The sequence below is a fragment of the Fukomys damarensis genome, unplaced genomic scaffold, assembly GCF_012274545.1.
Source record: "Fukomys damarensis isolate Sample0158 unplaced genomic scaffold, DMR_v1.0_HiC HiC_scaffold_12, whole genome shotgun sequence".
NCBI classification, from domain to species: Eukaryota; Metazoa; Chordata; class Mammalia; order Rodentia; family Bathyergidae; genus Fukomys; species Fukomys damarensis.
In genome coordinates this window covers 30746801-30768586 of record NW_022900924.1, presented here as the reverse complement: position 1 = coordinate 30768586, position 21786 = coordinate 30746801, and the positions used below count along the sequence as shown (strand labels likewise).

The following is a 21786-nucleotide window of genomic DNA, read 5'->3' as shown; positions in this document are numbered from 1 at the left end:
ACCCTCTGTTTTCTCATTATGCCAAATAATGGAAAGTGGAAATCACACTAATCCTTTCTTCTGTGTCTGCCGCACCTCTGCACATATGATAAACTCAATCCAATTAAAAGTCATTACCTCTCCAAGGCTCGGCCACCATCTATAATCCCTTTGTTTCAAATTCCTTTCGGTTATCTGTCTTCATCACAATTAGAATTTTTAAGCCATCTTCTACTTCATCTTTTATTAATGAAAAGGAATATCACTTTTAGTGTTGAACATTGCAGTCCTTGTTTTAAGTACCATTCACTTGACTCTATTTCATACATATTTTAAAAGTAAATTCTTTCTGGACATTTATCTTATCTGTCTGACAAGATTGTAAGTCCTCAAAAAATCAGCAATTTCACTTTATTTTTCTGTGTGACCACCCACAGAGCTTGGTGTGTAGAAATCCTGTTGACCGAATGATTAACATTTTGTGAAATGATATTGGATCTATTTTGGGTCAGAGTTGCTGAAAATTAATAGTGGTGACATGTATTAAAATGTTGAATGTAGACCTAATACAACAACAAAAAGAACAAAAGTTATAAGAACACAAAGCTTAGTGTGTTATTATTCTGTACATTTCTTGTAGCTCTCCTGTGTAATTTCTTGACATATATTTTTGAAAGAATTATAAAACTTTCAGTATTTCCTCCTGAGCAGTCAAGGCTCACCTAGATTTATAGGGTCATCCATAGTATTTTAAAATTTGCAAGCATTTTAGATATTTAGATGAGTCCATTGACAATTCTCTGGCTTCTTTAGCACTGAGATTCTGCAGTGCTATGAACAATGCATCTTTCTTCTTTATTGTGTGAACTAGAGTCTCACTTTGTTGCCCAGGATAACCACCAGTTTGTGGGCTCATGGAAGTCTCCTGCCTCAGCCTCCCAAGTTCTAGGACAATAGATGCATTCATTGTACCTGGTTTAAAAATAGACATTTCAATCAGTTATCTTGAGATTTAAGCAATATGATGCCAGATGATTTGATTTAATTTAGTATATAGCTATCAGCTATCAAAATAAGATTTATCAGAATCATCCTTAAAATGATCCTTCTACACTAAATAACTACAAATCTCAACATTTATTTTTCAACTATGGCTTTTTGTTAAGTTACTTTGACTACCTTAAGTATGTGTGGATATTATTGGGATGAAAATTTGTCTTCCACTGGATAGTTTGCCACACTGGGAAGCAATAAGGCTGCCATTCCTGCAGTGACTTTTCCTCTACCTGTGCCAGTGGAGGCTCAGTCCTGATAAAAATGTCTCAGGAGCTAGTCTTTCCTAGAAATACACCTTCATTCCTGGCTCCACTAGAACTATTTCTGAACTGTTGGAGCAACTTCTTTTTTTTTTTTCAGCTTTAATTGAGTTTATTGGTACATTTTAGGGATACAGTACAGTTACATTCATTGTTGGGATCTTGTACCTCTACATGACGTCTTGATTCTCATTTTTCCCCTTACCCCTGCCCTCCCTTCACCCCCCCTCCCCTCCCCATCTGCAAACACTTTATTTTCATCTTTTCATTATCTCACATTTTTTTCTTTTCCCTTTTTACCCTTCCCCTACCCATCCCACCTTCCCTACACCTTTAGCTCCTTTCTTCCCATTTCTAAATGTCAGTAATCTTATTAGGATCTTATGTATTATTGCAGATTATGTTGGAGCAACTTCTAATCCCAACTAGAGATAAATGTTGGGGCTGGGTCAGGGCTAGTAGGAGTTTCACTGACATCAGAGTGGCGTCACTGCATTCACACCAGAATGGTGGTATTTATCAGCAAAGTAGATCAAGTAGAAACACATTTTCATCAGTTACGACACAGAAACAATTCACTTCTCTATGCAGTGTTCTTTTGACTTTTTTGTGGTGGAAACATCAGCATGCTGTTTTAGAACCTGTTGGTTCCATTTTTTTTTCCTTTGGAGTTATTTAGAAGCAGCAGCAGTAGCAAGTTAAATAATTCCAATTGGATCCCCACATTACCCAGAATAACTTGGTGATATTTGAAAAGAAATATAAGCATCAACTGCATTTCTACCAATAATAAAAATAAAATAATTCTTCAAAAGTTTAATACACACAGTCATCTCTTGGTTCTGTGCAGGGTTGGTTCCAGGGCTATGGAATATAAGAAAATCTGTGTATGCTCATCTCTTACGTACAATAGTATAGTATTTGCACATACTTTACACATATCCCCCATGTACTTTAAATCACCTCTAGATTACTTGTAATACCTAATACAATGTAATTGCTATGAAAATAGTTGTTACACTGCATTGTTTGGGGAGTAATTACAAGAAGAAAGAATGTGCAGTCTTCATATAGACACAATTTTGTCTTCCAAATATTTTCTATTTGCTATTTGTTGAATCTGTGGCTATAGAACCTATGGCTGAAAAGGGCCAATTGTATATGATTTTAGTCAGGCTAAGTCTAGAGATTCTGTATGATTGGGATTTCCAGTTGCAAAACTACTCATATGTAACCCTTTTAACGCTCATCTCCCTTGCTAACTTCATCAGAGACTATTTTACTGCATTGCAGAATACCTGCTACTCTCTCTTTACCCCTCAACTCTAAGCTGCTTGGGGACAAAATTTTTACCCTATTCAATTCTATGTCTCTCCTTAGGAATTTGCATAGTTCTAGCCAAAACATGATACCAAATAAATATTTTGGGATGAACAAACGAATAAGACTGAGGGGTAGCATTCTTGGCCAAGACTGGGACCTCCACACTTCAATCATTCATTTCTTCTCTTTATGCTAAAAAAGGATTTGGATGTGAGCACTCTTGTACTCTATCCACAAAACTTCAATTGGAACATGCAGTTGAAGCATTCACACAAAACAGGTAATGTCTGAAACATCTGTTTAACATTTTTTTCTTTTTGTATGATGGAGCCCACCAAAAATTTTGAAAGTCAAATGTATATTTATTCCACGGAGGAAACTATCAAGCAGTGAGAGTTTACTGGTACTAGCTGGTGATATAATGGGTAGTTTAAATCCTGCTAACTGCAAATAATTTTTCAACAGTGTTTATGATTGTGATAGAGTTTAGTGAAGCAGGAGTACAGATAACATAAATATTTTGACAAAAACCTATTGTGCTGGGGCCATAAATAAATTCGACCCCGTTTGTAAATAAATTTAGTTTTTGCCAGCAAACATTTATAATCTCTCTTGCTGCAAACTACAGTAATTTATAGAGAAGGGATACTGCATGCCTTTTTTAAAAAGTCCGTTGTCTTTAGAAGGCAGTGTCTGGTGCCCATCAAGTGTCTTGGACTATGTGGCTCAATTAGACGTGAAGGATACTGTACAGACCACCTAATGCTACTAGTTATTGTACATGTTGATAATGACAATTTCCAGAGACCATACATAGTTTGGTAGTCTATGAAGTTGTCATATTATATCATTCCCTTAAATACCTAGCTTGTGTTACCACTTAGCAATGTTGAAATTACCCCTTCTCAAATCATAAGTGCTATTGGTGTATGTATACGTGCTTACATAGCACATCTGTTCATATTTTTCTGAAAACATTTATATCAAAGTGTATAATGCTTTCTCAAATAAAAAAGAAACTTTCTTTTATGTTTTTCAATGACATTCTCTCCTTTCCTACGGTTTTGAATGATTTTATGTTTAATAAGATGTGGTATTGGGAAATTCAATATGGGAACTTTCGGAACCTAGAGTGGGGCAGCAAATCACCCTGCTTGGCAACATCTTAACTTATTTTACATCGCAGTCACTGTATTTGCAGTGGGGCAGAGTCCAAGCTGACATTAGCCAAACCAGAGAAATTTTCCCACAGAATTATTTTAAGATCAAAAGTTGTTGTTGTCTTTTAGTTAACAAACCTTGCGACGACAAAGGCCATTACTCACTTTCAAATGAAACCTAATTTTGAAACTAACAAAATTTCATTCTTTTCGGCACTCTCTGCTTTTCATCAGACCGAGAGTATGGATAAGTTAGTGTTTAATTGCTTGTTCACATTCCTTTTTATCGGCAAGCCATTGCTACAACTCCCTCTTCTGCCAGACGTGCATAATTCCTTTCTTTTCTTTATGTAGGGCTCCTGGCTATAAGAAAGCACTTCTGTTTCATAGCAGTAAGGAGGGGTCTGAATCAAGTCTGCTGTGAGAATAAATGTGAACTTACATTTACACCGTTTATTCAGTTCTTCTGCCCACCTGTCTTTGTTTATCACATTATTCTCCTTTAACTTTTGATCTCTGTCTTTTGAATATTTTTGCCCAGTATATATTAGGATTCAGTCTCCTTGCTAGAGAAAGTATTTCTCAACCTCTTTCTTTTAGTCTGTAGTTGGAGGGTTTTGGTCTCCCCTTTGGAGGCAAGAAGGATCTCTGCCAAAAGCCACCAAGCCACACTTAGGTAATTATAATAAACAAATTGGGGCTCTCATTTCACATGCAGAGCTGAATAAAGCAAAGCTGTGGTCAGAGGGATCCCAGTGGCTCTTCCATTAGCAGTGGCACATTAATGCTGCCTCATGTCTCTGCCCACCTTTAAACATTTTTTTTTTTAAAGGAAGCAAATCAGGTCATGCTTGAGCATATGAAGGGATGTTGCTTTCTTCCGAAGCCACAATCAACAACATAAACAAATTAGAGGTAGTAAACCACACATTCTGCCCACACATAAACCACAGTCCTCACCAGAGGGCAGTCTACTTAATGTGAGAATAACAGCCCAGTTTTATAAGCCTCTACTGGGAATAAGTTCCAGTTTCACTGGTTAGAGCACAGTTTAGGCAGCCAGAGTACAGTCTCCCCTAGGTTACATGTTGGGAGAGAACCAACCAATTTTCAAAGTGTCTTTCTAGGAAATACATTTTATAAGCTTTGGGTATACCAAACTTTGACCATTCTTTGGCTTTCATTGTAGAAGTAGTATTGCTCAAATGGAATGGACCTGGAGATGAACTTGTCCAACAGGCTTATTTTATGGATTGAGAAACAGGGACCCCAAAGATCCGTCACTTTAAAGTTCTGCCTCTCAAGGCTCCTCCAGGATTCAGCAACACTGCCAAAGCCAGACCACCATGCCAAGGCTTGTGCAAGCCCTGCTTTCCCTAAACACACATGACAGCATGGTTTATGGTCCTCCATCTTGACCCATATGGGAGTTGTAAAGTATTCTCTATACCTTCCTGATGCTGATACACTTCCTTTCTTGACAATGGTTAGTCCTCAACTAACATGTCCAGCCCTAAACTAATGTGTTCCGTCATCAGTAAATTCCTGCCTGTGATAGTCTTTTCTTAAATACCTGTTTAAACAGTAATTTAGATAAGAGTGTCCCATTTGTGTGCAACAGGAAATGCCTGCCTTCTTTTAGATACGCTGGCAAATAATCACTGTAGATATGGCTTGAATACTGAAAGGCTGTACTCTGGTCATTTCAGACTGCCTGAGGAGTAACCACCCAGTCTGCTGCAACATAAATACAGGGCATGTCTGCTTTACTCTAAATGAATCTGAAAGAAAATCACTTTGGGGATATAAAAAGCTTGTGAAAAAAAGCCATCAGGTCAAAGGTTGCCAAAAGTCTCTTAAAAATGTGTCTTGCTAAAAGAAAGTTGAGATACATGGTTGTAATATAAAAGAAACACTATCTGATATGTGATAAGTCTGTTTTTACCTGGTCACTCCAGTGGGTATTGGTGGCTGTAGCTTCCTAACAAAGAATAAGCCAAACATTAACCAGGTCATGTTTTTCTTTGGAATACTATTTACAGAACTTTAATGTCTTTATTTTAGCCATCTTAGATTCTGCAACTAGATACCAAAAGGCTTTATTTTTTCCTCAATTGTGAATTTTCTAGCATTTTCCCCCATAACCATTTGAAAAAAGCTTAGTTCCATCTCTGAAGAGAAACTTCTGGAACTGGCCAAGTACATTTCGTAATAGCTCAGGAGCTACCAGTTTAATTCCCAAACCATACTTGTTCAGTGAAATGTCTGTGAAATTCCTAGGACAGTGGAAAAACTTTTAACCAGATTTAAAAACCACAAGATCTGCAAGAGTTATGCTATAATACTATGCGAAAAATAAAGACTTGCTCATTGATTTAATCCTTTATTTTCAATTCATATAATATTCTTTGCCATTTCCCTTGCTGCTTCCATTCTGAGTCTTTCTGACAACCAATAAATGAAAAATTTTTGGAAAACACTGGAGGGGAAAATGTCCATAAGGAAGAAATGGAATAGCACGGTACAAGGAAATAGCAAATACTAGATGTGCAAGGAAGCTTAGAAAGTCTTTAAAAAATTTCATGGCCAAGACACGTTGATAGATTATTTCTCAACCATAACAATCTCTAGACTGCTATGGACTCTACACATGGAGTGCAGTGTCTAAAAGCTCCACTGAATTCTCTTATGACCCCTTTTTGGAGGCAAGGACATACTGAAGACTATGTTGATCAGCAGCTTCTCAGTCTATAAGATACCTTTATTTTCTAAGCCTGTGCTTGTGGACCCTTACCACAGTCCTGGATAGCTAGTTTAAGTTAGTTTTCTGGAAATTCATTTTCCTGACTAGTTTTCTTCTTTACTTTGTTGGGATCTTAAATTTCTTTATCTTGGGGCTATTCTCACAGAATATTTTGCTGGCCGGTTCTTAGGCCCCTTCTTTGTTCTGTTTGTGCATCTGGCATTACTTGTGCTCCACCCTTATCCCCAAGCCCAGCACGACTTTATTGGCTCTGTAGCAGAGAGCTGGCCCCTGAGGTCCTCTGCTTTCTCACAGGCATGCCTCTGTCACTGCTTTAGAATTGTCCAGGGGAGGGAAGAAGAGCACGTCCGGTTTTGATTTTGGAAGGAAATTGATGTCTTCCCCCTCCCTTCCCTGCCCACCATTAAGCCAGCATGGACTCATGGACTCCTGCTTGTGTGCTCACAGCCTACCAGGAGGTCCCTGGTGACGCTCTGAGGTTTGGCTGAGCCTCTTCTCCTCCTAAAGCTGGGCGCACATCCTCTGCTTGCAGCCATGTGTAATCCTTCCTGTCTGCTTGCAAGTTGGGCACAAAATACTGGCGCTTAGGCCCACCCTCTTCTTTAGTAGCAATTAACCTTTACTACAGAGCTTCCTTTGAAGTTTGCTCATGTTTTTATTACAAAACTGCTATGAGGAACATAATGGGGGGAAATGTCTAAATTTCTGAGTTACCTAATCGGTTCGATTCCCTAGTTGGGCTCCTCTGGGCAGTTGTTTCAAGTACTTAAGATCTCAAGCAGTCCGCCTGGGATCTCAAATCATGTTTTTGTCTCAGCCCATTTTTAAGATTAGAAAGCTGTTAAACACCTCACTCTCTCCCTGTCACCCCCCCATATGTATATGTATTATACATACACGTGTGTGTACAGCTTAGTATAACTGATTTCTTGTTTAATCACAGGTCAGTCTTCATAATTAAACTAGACATATAGGCTGTTAATATTAACATTAAACTATGTAGTTGCTAAATATTTTATATCAATGAATTAATATGAAGAGTAGCAAGGAAAATTATTTATGATAATAATGCTGAGTGATAAATATCATGATGGGTACTAAATGATGGAAACTTAGAATTTTGAATGGCATCTGCCCAGAAGATTTGCAGTTAAACTAAGCAGAGAGGCCAACAGAAACAAATGGTGAGTCACAGAAATCCTACAAAAAGAGAAAACATTTTAGGCCAGGCTTGCAAATAAGAACTAAAAAATTATGAGTGAAATGGCATTTTTTTTTTCTTAGAGTGCCATTCATGAGGCTCAAGTAAATGAAATCATTTTTTCTTTTCTGCTTTTCACTCAGCAGTAAATCAGTGGTAATTCAAGTTGGTAGAAAAGCATCTGTGAAACTCAAAGAAAATATGAAGGGAGGGCAGAGGTAAGGGAAAAAAATGAGAATCAAGACTTGTCATGTAGAGGTACAAGATCCCAACAATGAATGTAACTGTACTGTATCCCTAAAATGTACCAATAAACTCAATTAAAGCTGAAAAAAAAAAAAGAAAATACAACAGAATTTTTTTTCCCCCTCAGAAAAGGTAAAGCCTTTCTAAGAAAAATGTAAAAATTACAAAGGAAAACTAGACTTATTTGCATAAAAGTTAAAAAAAAAATCAGTTAAAACATCAAGCCCAATTAAAAGTCTGCTGAGTCAATGAACACCTTACAAAGGAAGAAATATGAATGACAAATTGTTTTAGTACCAGTAATCAGCGAGATATAAATGAAAGAACAATTTAGTTACAGTTTCTCTATTGAATTGATAAAAATGAAAACCAAGACTTAATAATAAATTCCAGTAAGGTTTGTAGGAGTATAAATTAGTATACACTTTTGGAAAAACAATCTGTCAATATTTACTAGGTGTTTGATTTGTTTGTTTGCATAGGAATCTAACCTAAGGAAATTGAAATGGTTAAATATAAGTATTTATACTAAAAATTGTTTATTCCATTGATACTTATGCTGTTAGAAAATTAACACAAACTCTATGCAAATAGTTTACATATTGCAGATTTGCATAATGGAATATTATGCAGTAATTAAATGTAGTCTTAGAAAATAATAGAAAGACATAAGAAATAACTTACAATTAATTATTAAGTACAAAAGCTGAAACACAAATTAGTCACATAATATAGCCATAATTTTGATGAAAGAAACTTGGAAACATATCTTTAAATAAAAGAGATCAAATAACGTATGAGTAGGATGGAGAACTAGACTTGGACACTAGGTTTTTTCAGTTGATTGTAGATATACTGCTTAGCATCTTTGAATATGATGCTCCACATTTGCAAAATGGGAAATTATTCTTCTCACTGTCACTGTCTCACTGGATTCCTGTGAGTCTAAAATGATAAAATATAGATGTAGTTGTGGAAATTTTTAATATTGGTATAATCTCTGCAATTTCCCCTTTGAAGATTCTGCTGTGTTTTCAAAATGAAGCTTTCTCAAGTGAACACATATGTCAATTACTTAAAAAGTCATGGAAATGAGTATAATCTAATAGAAATGTGGGCTCTTGTTTGGTCTCTAGGGACATTAGAACACTTAAAATTTGACCTGGAGAAGCTGATTTCCAACAGCATTTTCTAAGCCATTTGCCTCAAATCCAACAATAAACTAGCCTTTCTGTCCTTATTCAGTTAATGACGTGCCTAAAGGATGCATGAAGCAAATTACAGTAGCAGGCAGCTCAGCTCCAAGGAGTTACAAGGGTTATTTATTTATCTTTATGGGACCATTGATATATATAGCACTTCTTACCTGATACTTACCTATTGTAAATGTGCCTAATCTGTCAGTGCGATATCTGAGAAATGCTTTAATTAACTATAGTTATAGCCAAAGGAAAGGATATACCAATTTTTCTCCAATAACAGAGATTTAATGGAGATATGATAATTGAGGTAGTTTGTCATTTCAATGAAATGTCTTAGCAGCTTTTTGGATAGTTCTTGAATAATGTTCACAGAGAGAGACCTTAGTTTATTTTGGCTTATGCAAATATTCAGTGTGGTATGATAAACTACATTTCCTGTAGAAAATTTCATAATGCTAGATTACATTGAAATATGGTTGCATGTCTTGATAGTTAAAACTTAGCCTTTTTATATTTCCATTTTTGTCACCACAGCCCTTTTTATACTTAATTCAAATGATAATAATTTTACAGTGGCTTGAAAACCAATTGCCTGGGCTTGCATATACACTTGATGCCTGCACGTGGATGGAAAGGATATCACTTTTTCCTCTGAATTTCCTTGACCCATATAAGTTTGTTCTTTAAGTTTAATTACTTTTTTTTTTTTTTGTCATTGTAAGCAAAATTGCATTCAGGTTTTGAATTTAAGTTCTTCTGGTCAGTACCCTAGGCTCACATGTATATTTTGTCTCCAAAACCTAAATGCACTCATTTATATTGTGCAATGGGAGAGTTTGTGGGTATGTGAGAGGTCATAGCATCCCTATGCCAGAGGGAGGACACGGATGCATTTGCCTCCATCCCTTTTTTTGTGATCTGAGATCACTTTGCTGGAATTGACAGTGTAACTAGTTTAAGTCTGTGAGGAAATAAGGGGAATTGTACTGGGAATTATTGGAAGAGCAGCTTTCTATTTATTTAGGTGCCTTTTTGTTTTCTGTTTAGTTGGATAAATTTATAATTACACGCTATCCTCTAATTTGTAGTATTTTCGAGAGAAGAAAAAGCCTTACAATGGGAAATAAATTCATTAAAAATGTAGAATGCAATTTTGAATTTATGGTAGTTGAAAGTTATAACTCTAGATAATCTCTTAAAATTTAAAATTTAACTGCCGGGCATGGTGGCTCATGCCTGTAATACCAGCACACGGGAAACTGAGGCAGGACGATCCCTGTGAGTTCGAGACCAGCCTGGGTGGGCTACATAGTGAGTTCCAGGTCAGTCACAACTACTTAGTGAGATCCTGTCTCAAAAAACCAAAGAAAGAATAAAATAAAATTTAACTTAATTCAGTCAATTGAGTAATTTTTGAGATGAGGTCTCACTATGTTGCTGAAGCTAATCTTGAACTCCTGGACTGAAGCAATCCTTTTACTTCAACCTCCTCAATAGCTGGAACCAGAGGCACAGTCCACACCACAGACTTAGAAAGATGTATTTATATTTTTTTCCAGCTCTATAAAGACTATCAGTGAATTTTTTGACTCTTAGGTTGAAGTGCAAAATATCCTTGATAGGGGAATTAGATGGACTTTATCAAATGTTTGGATCCTAGCATATATTTCTTTGAAGATATCCATGATATGAAAATATTCCTTTTTTTTATGTGTTTGGAGAAAATTTGTAATATGTTGTGTTCCATTTCTATGCCTTAAAGTTACATTCCAGGATTGAAAGTTTCCTAGGTAGAAAAATATTGACTTGATGTAATAGCTCAATAAAATTATATGTTAGGTTAATTATCTATTTAGCAAGCATTTGTTAAACATCTAGATACACAACTCTTGAAAAATTCCTGAGAAGTGAGAATTCTAATGATTTTTTCAAGGGCCTTTTTCCTAGTTGGGAATAAAACAACCACAGATTAAACTCTATGCAACAATGTACAGTATTTGATTGCCAAGATAAGGGGATCAAATTATGTAAGAATTAAAGGAAAGGTGATTCTTGTGTTAAATGAGATGCTGATGGGACGAGATGGGACTTGGCCTGGGAATTTGCCTGGAAGCTGGTTGGATAGAGGAACACAGATAGGACAGCCAGGTACCAAGAAATGCTCACAGAGTTGAAAGACTGGGATCTGTTTATTCTGCGCTGGGTGCTCCTGTTGAGGAGGTGCTGAGAATCAGACAGAAAGGAAGAATGATTTCAAAATGAGAGCAAACATTATTTCCAAGCCAAAGAATATTAGAGTGCGTTGAACAGGAAAGTAGGCGTTCATAAAGATGAACCCAGCAACACTCTTTTGGCTCTGTGTTGAGGGATAGTGGAAAGAGTTCGGTTGTCCAGGGACATACTTAGAGGATGATTAGAAAATTCAGGCATGGAAATACGGATGGACAGAATTGGATGAAAGTGAAAAACTTTCCAATAAGAGTACAGCATTTAGTGACTGAATAGACTGGAAGATGGAGAGAAAAGTCATGCTAGTTTAATGCCTTAAATAGCGATAAATAGAGGAAAGACAGTATTCTTAACGGAGATAGGAAAATGTTCAGGAGAACTGATCTGAGAGCAGATGATAAGGTTACAGACTTTTGACATGTTAAACTTGAAGATAATGAGTCTGCATTTGAGAACCTATGTTCTATAGATATAAGGCTGAATTCTGGAGTTCTTTATGTGCTTGGATTAAATGGTATTATCTCAGTATTTGAATAAAAGACTATCATTTGAAGATACTTTTGTATTCACTTTGTACTTCATAACATTTTAAGAGATAGAAGTCAGTACACGATGGACAATTGTTAACGAGCATTGAATGAATAAGAGAAGGAATTAGAGCTAGGACTGATGTCTCTTATTCTGTAGCTCAGTGACTACCTTGAAAGATTGTAATAGTTCATAGGACTGCAGATTTGGTAGGATCTTGAAGGTCGTCTAACCTAGTCACCAACCAGGAGCTGAAATTCTTCCATTATCTTTCCTAACTTGAGTTTTTTTTTTTTTTTTTTACTACATTTGAACTCTGGGGTTTGAGTGGGTGGAACTTCATTTTACTTTTGGACCACTGATTGAAATTTATCTCCTTATAATTTTAATCCATTTTTTAAGTTCTCCGTTTGAAGTTTTGTGAGTTAAACCTAGCAGGTATGATTTTGAGTTTATAGTTTTACTAGAGATGAAACATGTATTTATTCAAAACAACTGAAAGCTCCTCCAACTGGCAGAAAATTCAAGTCAGCCACTACTCTTTTTCTTCCCTCTGCCCCGAGGCCCCACAAGTTTCCTGAAGGCCTTAAGCCTCACTTGGTACAATGTGGACCTCAGGTACGGGGCTGTGCTGTTTTGGGAAGCCCTTGGAGGCTCCGTGCATAGCACCTATACTCCAAGCTTCTTTACCACGCTGTCCTCCCCGGTGTCTGGCTTCCTCTCAGGGCACTACCTTAGGCAGTGGACCTCTGATTTCTATCACTTCTACTCTGGAGAGGAAATTTTTCTCTTTTTGGTGCATCTGAAGGCACTCCCCTTTTCCCTTTACCTCTGGAAAAAACCATCTAGTTTCTTAATGATTTTAGTTTCTACAAATGTCCAGAGGAATTGCTAGCTTTGAGCAACTAACTTTCTCCTTAGCATGATTACTGAGGCAAGAAAATACCAAGAACTTGGTGATGTGTTTGAGACAGGATTGAAAAAAGAAAAAGAACAAGCACAGATTAATATTTCAATAAATTATCTTCCACTCTAATTAAAGCCTTGTTGCACATGGCAGCCTTTGGAGTCTTTGATGATTCTCCCACTTTATTCTAAGAATGCACTGATTGATGGAAATTTCTGATAAATTGTATAATTCTGCCAGCATCCAATTTGAGGGTTGTTTTTACATACAAGCTTATTTAGTGTCTCTACTTTATGCAGACCAATAATTAAGCTTTTCATTGTTGTCCAGATGGATAATGCATCAAGCTGCCATGCAAGAATTGGCAGTTAAAGATTGGTTCACTTGATTTATAGTCACCACAAATAAACCACAGATATCATACGTTCCACGGCTTTCCTATCTGTACCATAGAGATTTTTAATGAAAGCACATTTTAATAATGAATGGGGTTCTCTATTTAGTCTTTGAAGTAGACCACACAATAAAGTATCTACCTTGTTGGAATTTTGTCTCCTATATCAGTAGGAATTCATAAAGTTCTTATTTATTCACAGGTAATGAGTGTGTATATGGCAACTACCCTGAAATATCTTTGGAAGAAATGCCAGATGCAGACGGAGTAGCCAGCACTCCCTCCCTCAATATTCAAGAGCCGTGCTCTCCAGCCACATCCAGTGAAGCATTTACTCCAAAGGAGAGCTCTCCTTACAAGGCTCCCATCTACATCCCTGATGACATTCCTATTCCTGCCGAGTTTGAACTTCGAGAGTCAAATATGCCTGGAGCAGGACTAGGAATATGGACCAAAAGGAAGATTGAAGTAGGTGAAAAGTTTGGACCTTATGTGGGAGAGCAGAGATCAAACCTGAAAGACCCCAGTTATGGATGGGAGGTAAGAACATATTTTGTGCTAAAACAGACACAGCCACACACACACACACACACACACACACTCACACACGCACACACACACACACACATATTTGGATCTATAAAGAGGAGATTATTTTACATGATCATAAAATAAGCCAATTCTATTTGTTGCAGTATGTCTTCACATAAGTGTTTAAAATGAGCTCTCTTACAATCTCACTTTTTAAAAGTGTTATTCTGAGTTTAAAATTTTTGTATAGACTTAGTATATATATGATAAATATATTTTCTACTTCTTTGGAACTTGACAGCTTTTGTGGTTAAATCATAACATCAAACTTTCTGAAAAATCTAATCTTTAGCTGAAAAAGCAGTAGGCAATTTCTGCCTGGGTAGGAAAGTATTTTTGGAGATGTGTTTGACCTTTGGTTTCATAGTATTTCAGTTAGACAGAAATTGGATAAAGTAGATTTATTTTGGTGTGTTCTCTTAATATTTATGATCATTAATAGAATATCTGGTTAGCTCTTAAATATAAATAAATATGCAGTGCCTTCAGGACTTAATTTCAACTTTTTGTCCTCTTGCTTTATATGTGTCCCCTCTTGACTGCTGTTCAAAATGCCATAAGAAAAACACTTCTTGTTCAAATTCTAAAATGCCAAAAGTTAAGATCTGGATTTCGTTTGATTGCAGATGAGAAACCTTTCCTTAGTTTTGTTTTTAGCCACAGTTCCAGTAAAGTTGTAGTTTAGCTACACTGCTTTTACACACGTGGATTGAAGAGATTTTTAAAAAATCACTGTGGCATTAACTGATATGTGAGTCAAATACGTTTTAAATCAAATGCGTACAAACTTTGCGTCATTATTGTTCACCTTAATATAATGGCTATAAACATTCTAATAATAAGTAACTCATTAAACTTTTATTACAAAACCTCCAGAGTGAAACAACAAGTGCAGCACTGGTCAAGATTATCCAGAAGGGTTGGGATAAACTGAGGCTTAGTCATGAAATCATTTTGCAATTACAGGGTTGGTAAATGCAGAGCCTCTTTAAATATAATTCCTATGGGTTGGGGGATGAGCCTGGGGAAACTTCTGCCTTTAGAGGAAATTTTAAAATTATTATCATTTTCTCTTTGGGGTGAAACGATTTCAACATTTACATGGTCAAATATTTACTTCGAAAATGCAAAATGATTTCTTTCATTATATCAGAGCTGAATTGTTTTTATTGCTTGAAATTGAAGATGCCTTTATAAAATGGTTTACTATTTTTTGGCTAAAGATCACGCATTTCCTCTCCTTCAACAATTCAGTTGATTGCAAGCTCAGTAATATTCTTCACCAATTTGATGGTTAGCCTCACTTTTGAGAGTGTGGATTGTCTGGGAGGTACAAGAAACAAAGCCAGAGAAAGTACTATTCATGATTTTGGCAAACGGAATCTAAAGAGGAGCAGTTGACTTCTTCACTCTTATTTAGGTTTGTTTATTTGTTTTAAGTCTCACTCCAGTTAATACAAAATCGAATCATGATCAAAAAGGCATTTCACAAAGGCACTCCTGCTCACTTTTTTAAAGGTTAATATGTTGTCTTATTTTATTTTATTTTACTTTTCATCTTGAGTTTATTGGTACATTTTAGGTATACAGTACAGTTACATTCATTGATGGGATCTTGTACCTTTACATGACAGGTCTTGGTTCTCATTTTTTCCCCTTGTCCCTGCCCTCCCTTCACCCCCTCCTCCCTTCCCTATTTACAAACACTTTATTTCCACTTTTTCATTTTCTCATGTTTATTTTCCTTTTCTCTTATTACATTGCCCCTACCCCTCCCACTTTCCCTACACCTTTAGCCCTTTTCTTCCTATTTCACATTGTCAATTATCTCATTAGGATCTTATGTACTATTATAGTTTTTCACACCAGAGAAACTATTCAGTATTTACACATGTGTGACTTACTTATTTCACTTAGGAGTATATCCTCAATATGTATCCATTTTCCTATGAATGAATCTAATTTCTCATTCTTTGTGGCTGAGTAGTATGCCATTTTATACAAAAACCACATCTCCTTTATCCAGTTTCCAACTGATGGTTACATGGGCTCTTTTCAAGTTTTAGCTATTACAAACTGTGCCGCTATAAACATAGGTGCGCATATATCACTGTGGTACGATTCTTTTAATTCTTTTGGAAAGATACCCAGCAGAGGGATGGCTGGGTCAAATGGAACCTCTAGTCCCAGCTCTTTGAGGTATCTGCACACTCATTTGCAAAGGTTCTAGTGTCAGCAGGGTGTGGTGGCGCATGCCTATAATTCTAGCACTCTGAGAGGGAGGCTGAGTCAGGAGGAGCACTGTGAGTTCAAGTCCAGCCTGGGTTACACAGTTCAAGGCCAGCTTCTGTCATATGTGCTTTTAACTGTAGCTAGCTTACTGTCCTGTTTGGTTAGATGAGTAATTGTGATTTAACTTATAAGATCTCTTTTTTTGATACTACTTCAGTTTTTAAAATAAGTTGAAGGAGAACAAATGTCTTAGGAACTCTCAAGAATAAACAAGAATAGACAAAACATAAACTCAGCAATTATTGAGCAGTTACTGTGTTTTGGAGTCTGCCTTAAATATTTTTTCTACAGAAAATTAGTCTTTCATAACTGAGCAAATCATTTCTCTCTTCAGTACTGCCTTTGCTCATTTCTTCTTACACAGCTCCTCTTGTACATTTCAAGACAAAAACTGTTGTATTGACTCTATTCTTTCCCACATCAAGTATGTCTAATGCATAGTTTCCATATTCTATCAAGCACCCATTCTTTATATACCAGTGCTTTTACCTAAGTGCCTCTTTTCCTCCTCATCCTTAGAAAGTTTCTATTCACTAATTTTGCTTCTTCTTTGAGACCACCTGTGACATTCCTAGTAAAAATTTATTATTACCTAAATTTCGTTGCACAAAAAAAGATGAATCTATTTACTAAAGAATTTAGAACATGCAGTATCCAGATTATCTGCTTAGATTCCCTAACAGAACAAAATTTCCTTTGGAGCTTGCAAAGCCAAGTCTTCCATGTGCAATGTCTTGATTGTGGTCCATAAATTTCTGTGGTATTAACCAGTGCTCAGCATATTTTTAAAACTAAGTCTGCTTACTAAAAAAAAATTAGTCTGTTCCACTGCCTCAGAAAAATACCATAGACTTGGGAATTTAACAGAAATTTATTTTCTCAGAATTTTCATGTATGTGATTGAAGTTCTAGTTGATTTGGTTTTTGATGAGAGCTCTCTTTCTGGGTTTAAAATGCCTACCTCTTTGCATCCTTGTTATAACTTTATATGACCTTTCTTTGGTGTGCATATATGGGCAGAGGGAGACAGAGGTTGAAGGGGCATGTGGAGAGTTAGAAACAGGGTGTAGGAGAGCAAGAAAGGGAGCAAGGGAGGGAGGGAAAGAGAGGACTCTCTGGTATATCTTTTTAGAAGAGCACTAATCTTACTGGATCGAGGCCCCATGCTTATGTTCTTATTTAACTTTAATTACCTCTTAGCACGTCTATCTCCAGATATAGTCCCTTTGGGGTTACAATTTCATCTTGTAATACAGACATTCAACAAATAATTGTTCAATGGAGAACATGAGTGAGTGAATGAATGAATGAATGAATATTGGAATATGTGAGGCAAGCAGTGAGAGCTGAAGTGTGTCCATGGAGACAGAATTGGGAGTTTAGGCATATGCAATGAACTACTCCAACTCCATTTGTCCTTGGTTTATTACTTGACCAATGGACTAACAATAATTGCCCCACGTCATTAGTTGTCAGATAAGTAAAGAAATGTGGTAGTATATTCAAAGAAAATGTTCAAAAGAAAAAGAACAAAAATATTACAAGGATCTACCTTTCTACATCTTATTTAAATAATTTTTACAAGTCAATATGTTTTCAAATAAGATACTTTGGAAAATCCTTTGTATATTAGAAAAATAGGATGTTTTTGAAAATATGATTTACAGACTAAGTATATATGTTCTTGTAAAATATAGTGGTACCTCAGTTCCTGAACTTAATTCATTCTATGATTTTGGAAAAGATGGCCATGTTTGTGCTCATGTGGGAAAGATGGCCACGATTGTGTTTGTTACCTGAGGCAGAGTTTGCAAACAAAAGCAAAATTTTGCCAATCACTTCCCTTTGCAACCCAAATTGTTTGTAAACAAAAGCATTCATGAACCGATAAATAAATCATAGATATCAGAAACATTATTTGTACAATTCTTCTCTCAACCCAGGATTGATTTACAGGACAAAGTTAAAGTAATGTTAGCGTGAGAGAGAGATGCCTGCCATTTGTTTTGAACAAAAAGATCTTCAAAGATCTTTGAAATCTGGGAGTACATGAAGGGAGAGCAGGAAGGTCTGTAGGACAATAATGAGCAATATTTTTCCTGGGTTTTGAACTGTAGAGTTACCGATTGAGTGGAAAATGTCTGTTTTAAAAGTTTTGTTCTTTCAAGATGAGAGTTCTCTCATATGCTTTCTTGTAGAGATGACGTTGTGTGATGATAATATTGGAACTCTGCGGCAGCGCAGTTCAAAGCAGGCTTTTGCAGTGAGATTTCCCAGACTCAAACACTACTCAAGACTGTGTGCTAGTTGTAGGATTTGGAAAAAGTTACTTAATCCTTTGACCTTCAGTTTATTTATAGTTAACGTGAGGATAATATTTATAACTACCCAGCTAAACTTGGGAGGATAAAATTCGGCATTGTGTATTGAGAGTTTGGTGTAGAGCTGGTAGAACTCAATAAATATTAACAACAACTTGGCTAAAATACAGATCTGGCATAGGGTCATTAGATTAAGTAAACACCAATAATTGTATTTTCTTGATTGATTTTCACAAGTTATTCCTCTTCTCTCTCCTTCTTGTTTCCAAGAAGGTCAAGTATCTATGGGATGGTTTAATTATTTGACTCTGGGTTCATTTCAAAATGAAGCACTGACTGTTTCCTAATTAACAAGGAAAATAAGGATTCAGGAGTAATTCATAAGTTTCTTTTTAAGCCAAAGAGCACTTTGGGTGATGTATTTTTTAATAGTCTGAGACAGGTCATTGGAAAAATGTGTATATTTTTTCATCCTTGAAATATTGTCATTTAGCCCATCTTGGCCTATCTTTATCATCATTGGTCACTGTGAAACTCTGCAATTATACCTATGTCAGTTGGCAATGTGCCTACTATGAGCTAGATCCTCTGTTGCATCCATCCTATCTGGAACTGGTCCAGATTAGATTTAGTTTAAATTCCAGCTCTGAACTTAGCTTTTCTTCTTTTTTTCTCAAGCATATAGATATTCATACGTAGAGAAATGATGGCATGGTTAGATGTAAATTTCTTTTATGTTCTGTTCAATTGAAGGGAGGGAATAGTGGAAAGAGATTATACAGGAATCAGATATTCATTAAATAATTTTTATGCAGTGCTTTGAAAATGCATTATGTTATACCAGTGTGGTCCTAAAATGCAATATTACAAGGAAAGATATATCATTTAAAAATAGATAGTTTTTATGTTTTTAAGTTTGATTTGGCTTTTGTGGTGGCATCTTATGTATTGAAATATACAATCTGTATATTACCAATACATTAATATCCATTAAAGCCAACAACAACAATATTGCTCTTTCAAAATATCTTACAACTGTGGCTATGTGAGGAGGTTGAAAATCAAGTATATGTTTGAATGAAAAAAAAAGCAGGTAATTTGAAGTTTAAGGGATATGTACCAGATATCCTTTTATTTTTTATGTTTTCAGAGGTTTTGAGGTATAATTGATAAATAAAAATTGAATCTACTCAAGGTGTAAAATGTGATGTTTTGATATGTGTATGTATTGTGAAATAATAATCACAATCAATCTAATGGAGGTATCATCTCACATATTTACTATTTTGTGCATGGTGAAAATACTTAGGTATACTTGAAGTTTGCTAAAAAGAATAGATCTAAAGTACTGACGTGAGAATGCTGTGCATTGGGTCTCCAGAATGTATTAATCTTATAGCTGCAAGTTTGCACCCTTTGAGCGAGATCTCATTTCCCCCTTTTCCTAGCTCATGATAGCTTTCCTTCTAGTCCTTGTTTCTGTGGGTTGGTTTGTTTGTTTTAGATTCCCCAAATAAGGGAGATGACATGATATTTGTCCTTCTACTCTTGGTACAGTGTCTTCCATGTTCGTCTTTGTTGCTGAAAGTAGCTGATTTACTTATTTTTAAAGGCTGAATAATATTTCATTACCCACATCAATACTATATGATTTATATGTAATAATATATATCATATATTAAAAATGTGAGATGTACATTTCTTATCCATTCTCTTATTCATAGACAGGCTATTTCCATATCTTGGCTATTGTGAATAATGCTGCAATCAACATGACAGTGAATATATTTCTTCCAGATAGTGATTTGATTTCTGTAGGATATATACCCAAAAGTGGGATTGCCCATTCACATTGTAGTTCTCTTCTTAATTTTTTGAGAAACTCCCATATTGCTTTCCAAATGGTTATACAAATTCTACAATAGTTATACAATGTGTAAATGTTCTCTTTTCTTCATATCTTTGACCACGCTTGTTATCTTTGGATTTTTTTTTTTTATAATAGCCATTCTGGTAAGTATTTTTCATTTGTGTTTCTATGATAATTAGTGACTTTGAACACCTTTCATATACTATTTGGCCATTGAATGTCTTTTTTTGGAGCATTATCTATTCAGTTCCTTTGTCCATTGTTAAATTTGTTTTTTACTTTTTGCTGTTGAAATATGTGAACTCCTTATATATTTTGAATATGAACCTCTTACTAGGTATATGGTTTAGAAATATTTTCACTTATCCCATAGGTTGCATTTTTATTTTGTTGTTTTCTTTGATGTGCAGAAACCTCTTAGTTGGATTTAATCAAACTGTTTATTTTTGCTTTTGCTGCCACTGCTTTTGGTTTCATGTCCAAAAATTCACTGGCAAAATTAATGTCATGGAGATTTTCAGCTGTGTTTTATTCTTGGATTTTTATAGTTTCAGGACTCATGTTTAAATCTTTAATTCATTTTGAGTTGAATTTTTTGTATGGTGTAAGACAGGGATCCAATTTCCTTTTTTCACATGTGGATATCCAGTTTTCCCAGGATCATTGATCAAAGACACTATTCTTTTCTATTGTGTATTGTTGGCACCCTTGGTGAAGTTAGCTGATCATGCATATGTGTTTTTATTTCTGTGCTTCCTATTCTATTCCATTGGTCGAAATATCTGCTCTCATGCCAATTATGTTAGATATCCATGAATGATAATATTCTCTCTGTGCTCCTCCATGCTTGCTTGGACAAGAAGTGAATTTTAGCTGGTTTGGCATTAATTCTAGTGAAAACTGTAGTTTATTAGTGAGAAAGCAAGTAAATATAACAGATGTGATACTTAGAGTTAGTTAACTAAGAAGTGAAGGACTTCTTTATATGAGTTGATTCCAACAGAGGTGTAAGACCATTGATTAATTATCCAAAAGAGTGTTTTCAATTGGTAGTCAAGAAAGTGAAATGCAATTAAATAATTCACGTGTATTACTATAAAAGCTTCATTACAAGTATTGATATTTTTACAATATTATTTAGAAGATAGTATAGTTCTGATTTTACTTTGCAAAGCATTAAGATCTCGGAAATATCTTCTTCTAAGATAAGACAAATAGGTTCAGAACAGTTGAAAGTTTATTACTGTTATTCAAATCACTCCCCAATATCTCCTGCTTGCTTACAAACTTTTATCATGCTAAGTAAGCACTTATTACATCAGCTTTCAGATGAAACTTTTATTCTATCAATCAAATGCTGCTGAAGACAAAATAATTTGTTTGTACTTCTTAATCTAATCCCCGGAAGTCAGGTGTAGGTTATCATCTGCTACACGGCCAATGATTGCAGAACCCACACTATT

The 21786-nt window shown here is 35.6% G+C and overlaps 1 protein-coding gene across 6 annotated transcripts in view; it reads left to right on the top strand.

Annotated features, from left to right (window-relative positions):
• Window positions 1-21786, top strand: part of Mecom (MDS1 and EVI1 complex locus) — a 548121-nt gene that overhangs the window by 253411 nt on the left and 272924 nt on the right. For all 6 annotated transcript variants that reach the window (XM_033762515.1, XM_010632345.2, XM_010632340.2 and 3 more), the window contains exon 2: window positions 13452-13789. In XM_033762515.1, the coding sequence (XP_033618406.1) occupies window positions 13452-13789 (338 nt within the window). The remainder of the gene's footprint in view (window positions 1-13451; window positions 13790-21786) is intronic.